Genomic DNA, 15,505 nt, shown 5'->3' with positions numbered 1-15,505 from the left:
AGTAGGGTTGTTTTGAATTTTTAACTTTTATTTGGTTTTACCTGAAGTGGGTTTCAAAGTAAAGATTTGTTAGACACAGGATTTACATGAATAGCTCTTAAAATCAGTTTCCATCCTTAAACTTCTAATTAAAATCCTACCATTCCCCCAAATTAGTAAACCCTCTGAAAGTCTGTTATGGGGACAAATTGGAGAGACAAAGTAGGGGAAGTAATATCTTTTATTGGACTAACTTCTGTTGGAGAGAGAGAGACAAGCTTTTGAGTTACACAGAGCTCTTCCTCAGGTCTGGGAAAGGTACTCAGGGTGTCACAGCTTAAATAAAAGGTTGAATAGATAGTTTAGCATAAGTAGTTAGCACATGTTCTAAGGGCCATTCAAGGTGAGTATGTGCTAACTACTTATGCTAAACTATCTGTTCGACCTTGTATTTAGTGACAGGTTTCAGAGTAGCAGCCCTGTTAGTCTGAATCCACAAAAAGAACAGGAGTACTTGTGGCACCTTAGAGACTAACAAATTTATTTGAGCATAAGCTTTCGTGGGCTACAGCCCACTTCTTTGGATGCATAGAATGGAACATATATTGAGGAGATATATATACACATACAGAGAGCATGAAAAGGTGGGAGTTGTCTTACCAACTCTGAGAGGCCAATTAAGTAAGAGGAAAAAAAACTTTTGAAGTGATAATCAAGATAGCCCAGTACAGACAGTTTGATAAGAAGTGTGAGAGTACTTACATGGGGAGATAGATTCAATGTTTGTAATGGCTCAGCCATTCCCAGTCTCTATTTAAGCCTAAATTGATCGTATCTAATTTGCATATCAATTCAAGCTCAGCAATTTCTCGTTGGAGTCTGTTTTTGAAGCTTTTTTGTTGCAAAATTGCCACCCGCAGGTCTGTCATAGAATGACCAGACAGGTTAAAGTGTTCTCCCACTGGTTTTTGAATGTTATGATTCCTGATGTCAGATTTGTGTCCATTAATTCTTTTGCGTAGAGACTGTCCGGTTTGGTCAGTGTACATGGCAGAGGGGCATTGCTGGCACATGATGGCATATATCACATTGGTAGATGTGCAGGTGAACGAGCCCCTGATGGCATGGCTGATGTGATTAGGTCCTATGATGATGTCGCTTGAATAGATATGTGGGCAGAGTTGGCATCGGGCTTTGTTGCAAGGATAGGTTCCTGGGTCAGTGTTTTTGTTCAGTGATGTGTGGTTGCTGGTGAGTATTTGCTTCAGGTTGGGGGGTTGTCTGTAAGCGAGGACAGGTCTGTCTCCCAAGACCTGTGAGAGTGAGGGATCATCTTTCAGGATAGGTTGTAGATCTTTGATGATGCGCTGGAGAGGTTTTAGTTGGGGGCTGAAAGTGACAGCTAGTGGTGTTCTGTTATTTTCTTTGTTGGGCTTGTCTTGTAGGAGGTGACTTCTGGGTACTCGTCTGGCTCTGTCAATCTGTTTTTTCACTTCAGCAGGTGGGTATTGTAGTTTTAAGAATGCTTGATAGAGATCTTGTAGGTGCTTGTCTCTGTCTGAGGGATTGGAGCAAATGCAGTTGTATCTTAGAGCTTGGCTGTAGACAATGGATCGTGTGGTGTGTCCTGGATAGAAGCTGGAGGCATGTAGGTAAGTATAGCGGTCAGTAGGTTTCCAGTATAGGGTGGTATTTATGTGACCATCGCTTATTAGCACAGTAGTCTCCAGGAAATGGACCGCTTGTGTGGATTGATCTAGGCTGAGGTTGATGGTGGGATGGAAATTATTGAAATCATAGTGGAATTCCTCAAGGGCTTCTTTTCCATGGGTCCAGATGATGAAGATGTCATCAATGTAGCGTAAGTAGAGATGGAGCGTTAGGGGACAAGAGCTAAGGAAGCGTTGTTCTAAGTCAGCCATGAAAATGTTGGCATACTGTGGGGCCATGCGGGTACCCATAGCAGTGCCGCTGACTTGAAGGTATATATTGTCCCCAAATGTGAAATAGCTGTGGGTGGCAATTTTGCAACAGAAAAGCTTCAAAAACAGACTCCAACGAGAAACTGCTGAGCTGGAATTGATATGCAAATTAGATACAATCAACTTAGGTTTAAACAGAGACTGGGAATGGCTGAGCCATTACAAACATTGAATCTATCTCCCCATGTAAGTATTCTCACACTTCTTATCAAACTGTCTGTATTGGGCTATCTTGATTATCACTTCAAAAGTTTTTTTTCTCTTACTTAATTGGCCTCTCAGAGTTGGTAAGACAACTCCCACCTTTCATGCTCTCTGTATGTGTATATATATCTCCTCAATATATGTTCCATTCTATGCATCCGAAGAAGTGGGCTGTAGCCCACGAAAGCTTATGCTCAAATAAATTTGTTAGTCTCTAAGGTGCCACAAGTACTCCTGTTCTTGTATTTAGTTGTGACCTATGAGTACATTTCCAAGACCTGAAGAAGAGCTCTCTGTGGCTTGAAAACTTTTCTCTCTCACCAACAGAAGTTGGTCCAACAAAAGATATTACCTCACCTCCCTTGTTTCTCTAATATCCTGGGACTGACATGGATACAACAACACTATATACAACATGGGGACAAATTGTCACACAAGCACTCTTTTTCTTTGAATGGATAGAAAAGTATCTGTCAGTTTTGGACCCAAAGGACCAGCCATTCTCTGCAGTTGTAGATCTTTGCTGAAGCTGGTTTGAAGAAAAGGGTGCATCTCTTTACCCTGCTGTTTGTCCAAGAGTGATGCAATTATTTGGGGGTAAACTGAGATTAATTTCTTGCCATTAAATTTCTAATAGTGGAAGACTGGATAGCAAACCTCCCACAATACCACTATCCTCTCGATAACAACTTTTCACTTCTTTAGCATAATGTTTGTAAAGGTTTGCAGGTTGGTAACCATAAAGGGCTTGTTTACACTTCAGAGAGAAGAAGCCCATTGGCTGGGACACTGACATTTCCTGGCTCACAGGAGAGGAGTTGCACGTGGAAGTCTTGGAGAATGTGCCGCTTACCACACACAATTTTGTACGTACTTTGTATTATGAACTGTCTAAAATGTTCACTAGAGTTGAATCTACTTTTGAACATTTTAAATCAAAATAACTTTGTTTTTGAACAAACATTTGTATCTGTAGTGGGGAAGGTTGTTGCATAAGAGGTTTTTAATCCAACCGACTCAGATGAACTAAATCTTATTGCAGTTGAGATAATTGACATTAAAATAAACACAACTTGACTTAACAAGTCATTTTAAATCACCACTGCATTGCAGAGTGGTAATAATAATCCACTATTTTTGTATGGTTGTATTTATAAAATGTGTTCTGTGCTTCCCTGCTGACTCCGCAGCAGCAATTAACTAATGAACCATATTCTGAGAGCAATGCTGACATCATCAGTGATGCCGGTGCACAAATATGTTTTGACTCGATGAGGTGCTACATGAGTGGAAACTGTTTAACAGAAGCCCTCTGGATCATTCTAGGTCCATACACAGACCTGGAAATAACATTTACCACATGGGAAAGGGCAAAATCTAAATGAAAGCTATTTTATTTTTAGGCTTAGGGTGTATTATACAAACAGTGGACCGTTAAATGAATGCATAAAAGCCATTATAAAAATTTCTGGACAGCATCCTTTAAAACTTTTGATTGTTACTTGTAGGAAATCTTGCTTGTGTTACTTTTAGGCTAGTTGTGTTTTTAAGGTGGGGAACCAAAATAGAACACAAGTTTTGTGCCTTGTAGTTTGGCTCTGTAGTGTAGCTTTTTCTTTTTTACAATTGCAAACATTTCCAGGTTTTACTAAACAAAATTATAAATAAGTTGGGTAGAATTTGATTTTTTTTTTTTTTTATAATTGTGATGGATAACATCGATGTTTATTTTTGCACAGAAAGAGGTTAAATCTGGAACATTTCTGGTAATTAAAAAGAGCTCTTTCTCTGGAACTCAGAAGTATGATGTCCCTCAGGATATTAGTACAACCAGTCAGCAGTCTGCTCTATGCCACGTAGTCCTGTTGTCCACACTGTATGATAGGTGGCAAACCTCATTCACGCTGTGGCCAGGAAATAAACCTTATGCAACATTTAAGTGTAGGCAATGGATGTTTCAACCCTTATGTTCAATTGTCCTTCCAAATTGGAATGAACAGAAGTTAGGTTTACTGAGACCTGAAATGCGGGCCAACTCTTCCATTGGACTAGAGTACTCTACTAGAGCCAAGGAAGGCTTAGTATCAGAGGGGTAACACAGCTGTATCCACAAAAACAACGAGGAGTCCGGTGGCACCTTAAAGACTAACCGATTTATTTGGGCATAAGCTTTTGTGGGTAAAAAGCCCTACTTCTTCAGATGCATGGAGTGAAAATTACAAATACAGGCATAAATATACTGGCACATGAAGAGAAGGGAGTTACCTTACAAGTGGAGATCCAGTGTTGACAAGGCCAGTTCAGTCAGGGTGGATGTGGTCCACTCCCAATAATTGATGAGGAGGTGCCAATACCAAGAGAGGGAAAATTGCTTTTGTAGTGAACCAGCCACTCCCAGTCCCTATTCAAGCCCAAATTGATTGTGTTAAGTTTGATAAAAATTTAAGTTGTAGGAAATTATGGGAGCTTTCATGAGTGGGGTCGGTCAGACAATAATTATTTAATGGTAGTAGATGTTGAGATTCAAAAAGTTAAAGCTTTGACTGTTAAAACACATTGTCAATATCACATGTCAAACTATACAAGGTAAATATCCTTAAATCAAACTCTAATAAGTTCTCAAGCAGCATTTTTCTTACTTTGCCTGTCTGTAAATTGAGATAATTATTAATGGAAATATTTTTTCATTGGTTTTATGTGTGCGGTGACATTGACATTTACTGACATTTATTGATAAAAATCTAAACCCTCCAAATCTAATTATAAACCATTTGAATGTTCCCAATCCTCTGATTTTGAGGAAGGGGGTTATCTGATAAAGATAAACAAACAAAACCCTCTAAAACAGGCCTTCTCTCAAATCCACTATTTACAAGGTGTTTTGGAACGTTCTGTTTAAATATCTTTGAGTTGTTTTCTCCTTCAACTATATATATATTTTTATATATATTTTATAATTTAAATGCCTGCAAGAGTCATATCTTTGAAATAGGGGTGCTTCTTTTACAGTTCTGACCCAGGGATACTTTTGACTTTGCTTCACAGTCCTGTGGCCATTGTCTTCACTGCTCATGGAGTGATGCACATTAATTCGGATGGTGGGAATCTTAGGGGCACTTAAAGGCTAAAGATCAAAATGTTCAAACTTGGATGTTAAAGTTAGCCACTTTAAATCCATATTTAGGCAGCTAAATAAAGCAATCTGATTACCAAAGGTGCCAAATGCTTCTGTGCTCCTACTGAAGTATGGTTATGCGCACCTCTGAAAATCTAGCTACTTCTATCTAGATGCTTAAGTATGGATTTGGGTGACAAACTAGGCACCAAATTTTGAAAACTTTGTCCTAAATTCTTCCATTTTTATTACTCAGTATACTTTGTATAGTATTTATATTAGTCTGATAAGAAGTTGAGTGGATGCCATAATGCTTTATAACTAAGATTACATCAAATGTAAGATCTTTATGTGTTTAAAATAATACTCTTTGCTTATTGTGTATAAAAGTATGTTTCCAAGATCAAAAAAGAGCGTTGTAGGTATTTTTTTCAGGGCAAGATGACAGTAATATCTTAGTGGAAACATAGAGCCCTGTCAGATTACAAAAGTATCTAACTATCTAACTCTTTGTTTTCAACACTACAGGTACGAAAGACATTCTTCACTTTAGCATTCTGTGACTTTTGTCGAAAGCTGCTTTTCCAGGGATTCCGATGCCAGACTTGTGGTTATAAATTTCACCAGCGCTGTAGTACAGAGGTGCCACTGATGTGTGTTAATTATGACCAGCTTGAGTAAGTAATCAAAACTCCTGTGTTCTTTAATTCAGAGTTTTGTTGAGTTTCTTTACATGACACAAGAACTAGTTGACAGATGTAACTGAAAAAGTCAAGAGAAGTGTCTGAGAAAATACAATAGTGAAGCTGTTTCAGTGAGAGTATGTAGTTCTTATTTTCTCAGTGCTGGTTCAGATAACCAGTTCAAGTTTTCTGTTTGTACTGTGAAACTCTTTCTTAGAAGATGAATAGGAGGGCTGAAATCTTGATTCAGCAAGACAAACTTTGCACTGGTCACATATGTTATTATCCAGTCAAAAAAAATTCCTTATGAGGGGAATGATAGTGCCTCACTTAAATGTGTTTAGATGCAGGTGGTCAGCTACAGTTAATTTGGTCTCAAATAACATTGGACTTTCTTGATCAATTAGACAAAGTTGACATTTGTTTTACTGCAGGCTTGGTTGAAAAATAAAACCCACTGGTGGTTTTTATATACCTGGATAAAAAGTATCAAGCAGAATCAAGAAAAGTGCAGAATGTTTCAATATGCATTTGTTCTTGAATTTTTATACTCAATTTGTTCTGTACCAGGACTCCTAACCAAGGTTTCTGCTCAATCTGTAGTGATCTTAGTACCTATCAGTTACAACAGGGCCAAGTAAAACCGTTTAAAAAGACTTCCCCAGTGGGGAAAGCTTCCAAATGTTTTTCAAATAAAGTTTTACTTCCAGCTTGCATTCATCACAATTCCTCTGGCCTCTTCTAGATGATGAACTAAGAGTTGTGGATGCAGTTGTTTTATCCTAGTCATAGCCCCATTTGAAAGTCCCTTTTTAATATTATACTACCACCTTCCATATAAGGTTACATCACAGTCTTCTTTATAAATTACTGTGATTTAACACGAAGGTATAAGTTGCCTGCTTTTACACTACTTAGAAACTAGGTCTTTACAATTTCTAGCACTCAAAGGTCAAAATAACTTTAGACAAAATAGTGTTCAAGGCACTAACTCTTGCTCCCTTGCAGTTAACTAACAACTTGTGAAAATGTACAGGGTAGTCTGCCAGTGCATTCTCTATTCTAAAATTTAGAATTTGATACGTGACTTTTTTTTTCTTCTGTGCATATTATGTTGTGAACCTTCTGGGTTTTGCACAAGTTAGGTTTGTTTTTGTTTTGTTTTTGTTCTTGCCTCACAGTTTGCTGTTTGTCTCCAAGTTCTTTGAACACCACCCAATATCGCAGGAGGAGGCCTCCTTAGGAGAGACCACCCAAGCATCTGGATCGTACTCCTCAGTGCCCCCATCAGATTCTATTGGGTAGGACCTTACTCCTGCTGCTTAATGACTTGACATTTTAGTACTGTTTGCCTTGATGTATTCAGAATACTGCTTCAGAGCCTCTTCGCTCACCTGCGTAATTAGGTCCCCATCCTGCTAATACTCGCACATGTGCTCAACTTTAAGTTCACCAGTAGTACCACTGATTTCAATGGGAACTAGTCACATGTTTAAAGTGAAGCATATGCATAAATGTTTGCAGGATAGGGACCTTAGTTGTACTTTTTTGCCTATAGTGGTAATGTAGGCCTGGTCTAAACTGGAAAGTTTTTTGATATATCTTTAGGTTTTTTCAGTATAAATTGCTTTGCATCCACACACAAGTTCTCTCTTTTTGCTTTATTTTGCATCTTATCCAGCTATAAATAATTTGCTTTGAAGCAACATAACTTTATTTCAGAGTGAGTTATGGAAGTGTATGGTTTGTATGGACACATCTCCATTTCAGATGAACAACACTGCTTCAGGTAGTCCTCCCACTACCATCCCTACCTGCACATTACTTCACATCTACATTGGCCTGCCTGGCTACCTGTGCTTTGGGGTCCTCTTGACTGGATGTCCCCCCTCTGTTTAAACACTGACATATATCCATATCCATCTGTTTGCGATGCCAGCTTGTGATAAATTCACACACACCAAATCCTTTCAAGCCACCGTGCTCTGTACTTCTGCATGTTCCCATCAGGGAATGCTGTACTGCCTTGCCCTGTGGAGAGAAGAATATGTTTACTCTCATCTGTCCAGTAATCACCGGAATGCCAAGATTCACCAGCAGCTAGCAGAGCAAATGCAGGAGAAGGGGTACTCCTGGGACACGAGCCAGTGCTGTGCCAAAGCAAGCAGCTGATTCAGAATTACTAAAGATGCTAAAGATAAAAACAAGACCTCCGTTAATGCTCCCATCACATATGTATGCTTTGAAGAGCTGGACTGGATTTTTGCCCAAGAGGCCACCACAGAACCCCGGTATATGTTGACAGCTGAGCCATGGTCCGTAATAAAACAGACACACCTTTGGAAACTACACAGGCAACCATGGACACCTGACCAGGAGAGATTTCCCCTGTGCAGCCAAGATCTCTTTAACAGAGACCCAGCTTGATACACCCCCAGGGACCCTGCCAGAGAGCTAGAGTGAGAATGCTGCAGAGGGATCTCATCCAGTAAGTACTGAGTGCTGTATTACTATTATCCATCCCGTTAGTGCCTGCTTAGGGGGATTTGGAAACCTTTCTTCTGGGTGCTGGCTGTGCGACGCCATGTCTAGTGGATGTTGCTATAACGATGGCAGACGTGTCCATCTCTTTGCAGCACCTTTACTCCTTGGCTTACTCAGCTTTTCTCTGGTCCCAACAGCATGGAAGCTGGAAACACAAGCTGAAAATACAAATTGTTAAAAGTAGCTTTTCTCCCCATGCAAAATATTTAATCCCACGCCCATAGACCAAAACACACCACACCACCTCTTCCCCATGCTGCTTGATGTTAAATTTCTCTATCCCTCAACCACCTCTGCCCCCACCTACTACCACCCATATGGCACTACACAACGTGGTGACTAGATAGCAGAGAGAAAAATGTAAAAACAAATTGCTTCCAATGTAGGGAAAGAAAAAGCAAGAAGTAGTAGAAAATTCATGTAAGACCATAGTTTAGTCATTGCCTTGAGCTTTTTCATATATGTGAAGGTAAACAAGATAAATTGACCACTAGAGGTTCTTTTAGGCATTTCATATTACATAGACTTGAAGGCATATGTGGTGGCAGGCATTATAAAAGGCATATAAGCTTTTCACAAAGCACTCATTTATTGCAGTACATTGCATTGGTAAAGCCAGTACAGGACATGCATCACAGCTGCAAAATTCTGTTTATTTTGTAGTGTGCTTTATGCTGATCAGATGGTTTAGAATTAGAAATAAGACTTTTAAGCAAAGATAGTGATATAGTTTGACACACACATTACAAGATATTGCTGCCTTCCCAGAGAGACTCATGTAGGTAATGCTTCACTCCCGCAACAGCTCAGTGACCAATAACAAATAACGATGCTACATATCTTCCTGGTTGTCCTTTGCTTTCTGAACATGCCTCAGAGTAATACCCACCAATGTAAGGGCAGGCTGCAGGGTTCTACAAACAATTAGCCTGTCTCATGGAAACACACATGCCTTCCATTCCCCCATCCCCAGACAAGCAAACACACATACACAAAATGTAAGGATAGTTTTAATTTAAAGGGCGCTACTACACCATATCGCAGGGAACCCCACTAGAGGGCAAATAATGTCAAAAAAGTATTATATCCAAGCGTACCCCAGGCTGGGAAGAACTCAAGGGAATGGAATTCCAAAATGGAGAAAATTTGGAGAGAAGTAACATTTTGTCATTTTTGGCATGGTGGCTATTACATTGGTATAGTAACTACGTGTATGCTTTCTCTGTTCTCCTAGTCTGTGGCATGGCACAGCCCACATCGAATGGGGTGTTACCAATAGCTGAGTTCCTGGCAATCCTCTAAGGGTAGAGAGAGAAGATAAAGAAGATGTTTGGTGACCTCATGAATGAGTCCCAGCAGAGGGCAAAAAACCCAGGGAACGGAGCGAAAGATGTGTGCTGCAGGATAGGAATGAGAGAGAGGACAACAGAGCATATGCTGAGGAGTTGTCAAGAGAGCACATGGACTGACTGACCAGAGAAAGGGACATGTTGGACATGATGCAGAAGGAGACAAGTTTGCTGAAGAACAGTGTTACGCTATATTCCTGTGTAACACTCTAACCTAATCCTGCGCTGCCGCCTATTAAGATCACAGTGTACTAGGAGCCCCCTTTCATTCCCCAACTGCAAGAGAGAGACAGTTCCCCACCCCATTCAACCCCCAAGACAAGGAGAGAACGCCAACGATCCCCACCTACACATTTTTGAGTCCCTATCTTAAGAAACATATATTCCCTCTATACCTTTTAGTGCAAATTTAAAAAGAATTTTCTTATGTGTTAAATCAATAGTTTTGTTTACCATTGCACTTGTATCAATGAAGTTTTTCAGCCAGCTCTTCCTACCAATATGCATTCCTAATAAAGTTAATTCACAAACTGTATACATTACTTTGTATTCATTTCATTCAGTACATTACGTGTATTTTCCTCACCTGCACCCTGCTCTCAAATAGCACATTGCACCTGTGACCTAGTTCCCTGGACCACAGGGACATTTGGTTGAGGTATCCTTTCCGGCTATTCATAGTGTTCCAAAAGTCTCTCTACTGTCAATTTAGCCACACCAAACTGGTTAGCTACTGACTGGTACAATTGGAGGTGGTGACCTTCCATATGGCAGTGGCCACATACTTCTCCATGTTAATGGGGGACACTCATTGTGGTGGTCCAGCATTGCAACTCCAGATTGAGTTCTACACAGATTTCTAGGAAAGTGCCCTTCTGCGTCCTGAAAGTTTGCAGCACTGTCCCAGCCCACCGGTAGGTGCTGACTGGCTGGGGCCACAAGTAATGTTGCACTGAGTAAAGCCTGTCCCAGAAAATGTTGTGCAGAAGTAGCTGCTCCTTCTCTAGTAGTATCTGCCCGGCATTGTTTGTGGTATCCATTTTATCCACATGGAGGGAGAGGGGTCAAGTCTGGCTTAAGGGGAAAGGGGGTTCTTGCCCTCAGGCAGTGGGAAGCCCTGGGCAAGTCTGCCCTGCACTCACCCCACAGCAGCAGCTCTTGCCTTACAGGGTCTGAGCTTGGCTCCCTACTCTGGGTGATGCGACCATGTGCCCTGAATGGGGAGCCAGGCCGTACCCTGTGGACAGGGGCCACCGCTACGGGCTGAGTTTTTTCATTTTCTTTTCTTTTATACATTATTTGTTTTATTTCGTGTTATTTCATATTTGTGAAAAACACAGGGCTCTAGCGATCTTCCATCTCCTTCAAAGCCACCTGCTTGATTGCCAATACATCTGGAGTGCCCTGTTTGTGTTAATTAGGGTTGCCAACTTATTTCTAAAAACTGGACCCCCTGAGGCTCTACCCCTGCCCTGCGTCTTCCCCTGAGGCCCTGCCCCCGCTCTCCCCCCTCCCTTTTCCTCATTGCTTGGTCCTCTCCACCTCCCTCTGCTCCAGGGCTGGGACGGGAGTTTCAGCCTGATGCGGAGTCTGCTACTTGCCTGCCCACGAGATGCAGGTAGGAGGTGGCCCTGGCTGGATAGGGGCTGGCAGGCAGGTTGATGACCTGGTGCCTCTGCCCAGCTCCCCGTCCACGGTAACAGGACTTTTGGAGTATGGTCAATACATTTAACGGGATGCTGCCAGGTCCCCTTTTTGACCAGAAAACCAGACACTTGGCAACCCTAATAATGGTCAGGATCAAGGTGCTCAGCATCCTGGCTGGCTGTAGTTTGAAAATTTGTTTGAAACTTTGAAAAAATGGTGCTGGCTAGTGAAAAACAGGCTAATTATGGCATACAGTGAAAGGAATCATGGGAGTTTGACCCAAGTTCCAGAATTCCAGTAGGTATCTCACAATCTACCATGACAAATAACTTATAATGCACTGAGCCTAGCGCCAGAAAATTGTACCCTGAGATACCAGCCCAGAAAACGGCGCTTATTTTGAAAAATCATAGTTCTGTGTGGATGCTGCTTCTCACAAGCGAAGTGGCCTAAGCCACTTTAGACAAAGCAATGTTGGATACACTCTTTCACTTTTATTGTATTTTTGTAACTATAGTGAGGGAAAAACTATGTCAGAAAACCTTTCCTGGGTAGACAAAGCCTTAAGCACATGAAAAGCCACGTTGGTGGGTGTAAGGAAACATAGACAATTCATCTTTGGAATTTGTAAAGGGAATAGAATTTTAAAAGACAATTATATATTTAAAAAAATGTTTCAGGCATCTAGATATTTTGAGGACATTGTGTGTGTGTGGGGGGGGGGGGAGTTGTGGTTCTGTAAGATCTATGAAATATTAATTGTCATTTGCAGGCATATATCCAAGCTGCATTCCTATTCCCAGTGACCTCGAACTTGCATCACTTGAAGTCAATGGGAATGTTGCTATTTGTGACAGTGGGCAAAAGATTAAATCTTAGACTGTCTCATTAGTGCAATAGCTTAGGCATGCTCTCCTTTCTTGAGAGATTGAACGTTACTTTTCTCTCTAACAGAAATTCCTGCAGGTTGATGTCAGTAAAATAAGAATCAAAACAGGACTTAATCCTCCCTTCTAGCACAAACACACTGTAGAAATACAGAGTCTGTTTTCAATTGTTATAGGAGTTAAAGTAATGTCTTTTAAGGGGTAGGGATGTGCCAGGCATTTGCCATGTAGGCCATTAATATTTTATTTATGACTGATTTAAAGGCCTCCACAGTGGAAGACTGGAATATATGTATATGGACCTGGGAAGATGCTGTGCTGGATAATGTGACAAACCTCCCAGTATGCCCAGAAAGAACTCTCTTCTCATATAGCCTGGAAACTGAGAGTTAACCACAGCCACAAACATCAGAGAAGCAGCAGACTTTCAGAATTTGGCACATAAACTACTCCCCTCCTTTATGAGTCCTGGAAGTGCATCACAGCACCAGTTTGCTGCATCTGTGCCACAGTAAACAGCGCTTCTCATAAGAACATAAAAATAGCCCGATTGGGTCAGACCAAAGGTCCATCTAGCCCCATATCCTGTCTTCTGACAGTGGCCAGTACCCGGTGCCCCAGAGGGAATGAACAGAACAGGTAATCATCAAGTGATCCATCCCCCATCACTCATTCCCAGCTTCTGGCAAACAGAGGCTAGGGACACCATTCCTGCCCATCCTGGCTAATAGCCATTGATGGACCTATCCTCCATGAATTTATCTAGTTCTTTTTTTAACCCTGTTATGGTCTTGGCCTTCACAACGTCCTCTGGCAAGGAGTTCCACAGGTTGACTGTGCGTTGTGTGAAGAAATACTTCCTTTTATTTGCCCTTTGATTTAGGCTACTGTTCCTTGGATTTTGTTAGCAGCTCTCCCTTCTCTCCCACCTGCTGCTGCTTCTCTCTTCCCCTCCTTATCAGCACTCTGAACCCATATTGTAGGCTGGGGTTTAGAGCTGCAGCTGAATCCCACACACAGGTAAGGTCATACCCCAAAGGACAATGGACTATCCCTTCTTCTTCAAGTAGTGTCTCTATGGGTGCTGCACTGTAGGTGTGCTTGCATCCCTGCGCTGCTGATAAGAGAACTTTGGTAGCAGTGTGCATTAGGCCCGCACATGTGCTGTTTCCCATTGTGCTGTGCCACAAGGCTAACCAGCACTGCACAGGTGAAACCTTCTCAACTGCCTCAGTTCCTTCTCGACTGCCTCTGGCTAGAGATGAAGCCATTGGCAGTCCGTTCATTGGATCGTTATCTCTATTAGAATTCAAATAGTTAATCCCATTCTTAGTAGTAGAGTTCTTCTAGTTTTTTCCCCTTTGTCTGGGGACTACCCCAGTGCAGGGTATGCCCAATTCCCTGGGGTTTAAGAGGCGCCTCTTGTGCAAAGAGACCATCCCAGTAGTGGACAGACATTCCCGCTGCATCCATTGCCTCGAGGAAAGCCACATTTCCCAAAAGTGTGGTGTCTGCCAACAATTAAAATCCAAATCTCGGAAGGACTGAGAACTGAGACTAAAACTCCTCCTCATGGAGGCAGCCCTTCAGTCTTCCCCGGACCTGTGCCAGGAGTCACCCACGTGGTGTGAATCTTCCCCACAGCCCTTGACATCTAAGGACTATGAGTAGAAGAAAACAGTCACGGATCCCTCACAAAAGGTTTCAAAAAAGAGAGCCATGGGTCCCCAGAGTGAGACTCAGGATAGCAGAAAAAGATCTCTGTCACGTTGGGTATCATCAGTACCAACTGCACCGAGGCCATCCAAACATGCTCCTGAGGGTCTGGTGCAGCAGGTACGGGCAGGGTCTGGTGTGGTCATAGCGCATGAGGGTCTGGTGTGGCAGGTACTGTTGATGCACCTAAGGACCTGATGGGCATAGGCACCGAAGCAACAGTACTGACAAGGAAAGGCAAGGACAGAGACTGTACCACCTCCGTGAATGGGCATTACCATTGGCACCGTCAACGACATGCCATCCATCCTCAGAGCACTCGGTATGGCCCAGATTGCCAGCTGCCTCGGTGCCATGGACCCAGCACTGACAACCACCGTTGGTACTGAGTATGACAGCGCCATAAGAGTACAGACACTCAGAGGATCTCACGGGTATCTGAGGTACCAGAGTCTCCCCTGCTTAGTACCGGGGCCCCAATACTGAGTTTACTTTGAACACGGGAGTCTCCACCGGTACCATGTCATGCACTTCCATTCTCTGGTGGAGACTCAGATAGTGAGGAGAACCATGCTCCTTATAATGTCCGCTACCAACCTTGGCCCCCACAGTCATACCCTTCATCTGCTCCTCAACCCCTGTGGTATGGCCAACCATGAGCCTAACCATGAAGAGACCCTTTCCATTGCCCTAGTGGCCCTACTGGGATCCCTGGATGGCATACAGACTCCAGGCCTCCCGAACATCTAGTGTGGCACATCATGAACCTTTGAGGCGCTCTCCCTCAGCCACAGTATCCAGAACCTCTGAACCTCCTGAAGGGATCATGAAAGAAGAGAAGGTCAGATTTGAGGAGGAGGTCACACTACAGACCAACATCTCTTCCTTCTCTCTAGGCAAGGCAGTGATGCCTCCTCTGCTGTCTGTAGCAGACAACTTCAGGCTATTTCAAGATTTGGCAAAATAGGTGGCAGACACTTTGCAGATACCTCTTGAGGAGGTAAAAGACACCCATCATAAACTCCTGGACATCTTGCGCTCCTCCTCTTCCTCCAGAATAACTCTCCCCATCAACGAGGTCCTTCTGGACCAATCCAAGCTTAGATGGCAAACTCAATCATTGGTCATGCCTACCTGCAAATGGGCTGATAAGAAATATTATGTCGTGGCTAAGGATACGGAATTTTTTTCCCCATCCCCTCCCTAATTCAATTGTTGTGGATGCAGTGAACTCCCTAGGTCATCCACACCAGGTGAAGTCTACCCCTTATAACAGTGACTGGAAGCATCTCGACCTATTTGGAGAAAGGCCTATTCGTCCACCACACTGTAATTTAGAATTGCAAATTATCAGGCCCTGACAGCAAAATATAATTACACCAGTTACTCCAAGCTCAAC

At 42.4% G+C, this 15,505-nt stretch overlaps 1 protein-coding gene across 1 annotated transcript in view; it reads left to right on the top strand.

Annotated features, from left to right (window-relative positions):
* The window catches only part of BRAF (B-Raf proto-oncogene, serine/threonine kinase), a 121,990-nt gene that overhangs the window by 70,023 nt on the left and 36,462 nt on the right, over positions 1-15,505 (top strand). The window contains exons 5-7 of the mRNA XM_026657578.2: positions 2,929-3,031; positions 5,809-5,957; positions 7,145-7,264. Coding sequence (XP_026513363.1) covers positions 2,929-3,031; positions 5,809-5,957; positions 7,145-7,264 — 372 coding nt within the window. The remainder of the gene's footprint in view (positions 1-2,928; positions 3,032-5,808; positions 5,958-7,144; positions 7,265-15,505) is intronic.

This window comes from Terrapene carolina, unplaced genomic scaffold (genome assembly GCF_002925995.2).
Source record: "Terrapene carolina triunguis isolate 2854851 unplaced genomic scaffold, T_m_triunguis-2.0 Scaffold247, whole genome shotgun sequence".
In the NCBI taxonomy this organism is placed as follows: domain Eukaryota; kingdom Metazoa; phylum Chordata; order Testudines; family Emydidae; genus Terrapene; species Terrapene triunguis.
Note: the sequence above shows the minus strand (reverse complement) of the source record. Positions and strands in the feature narration are given on the sequence as shown.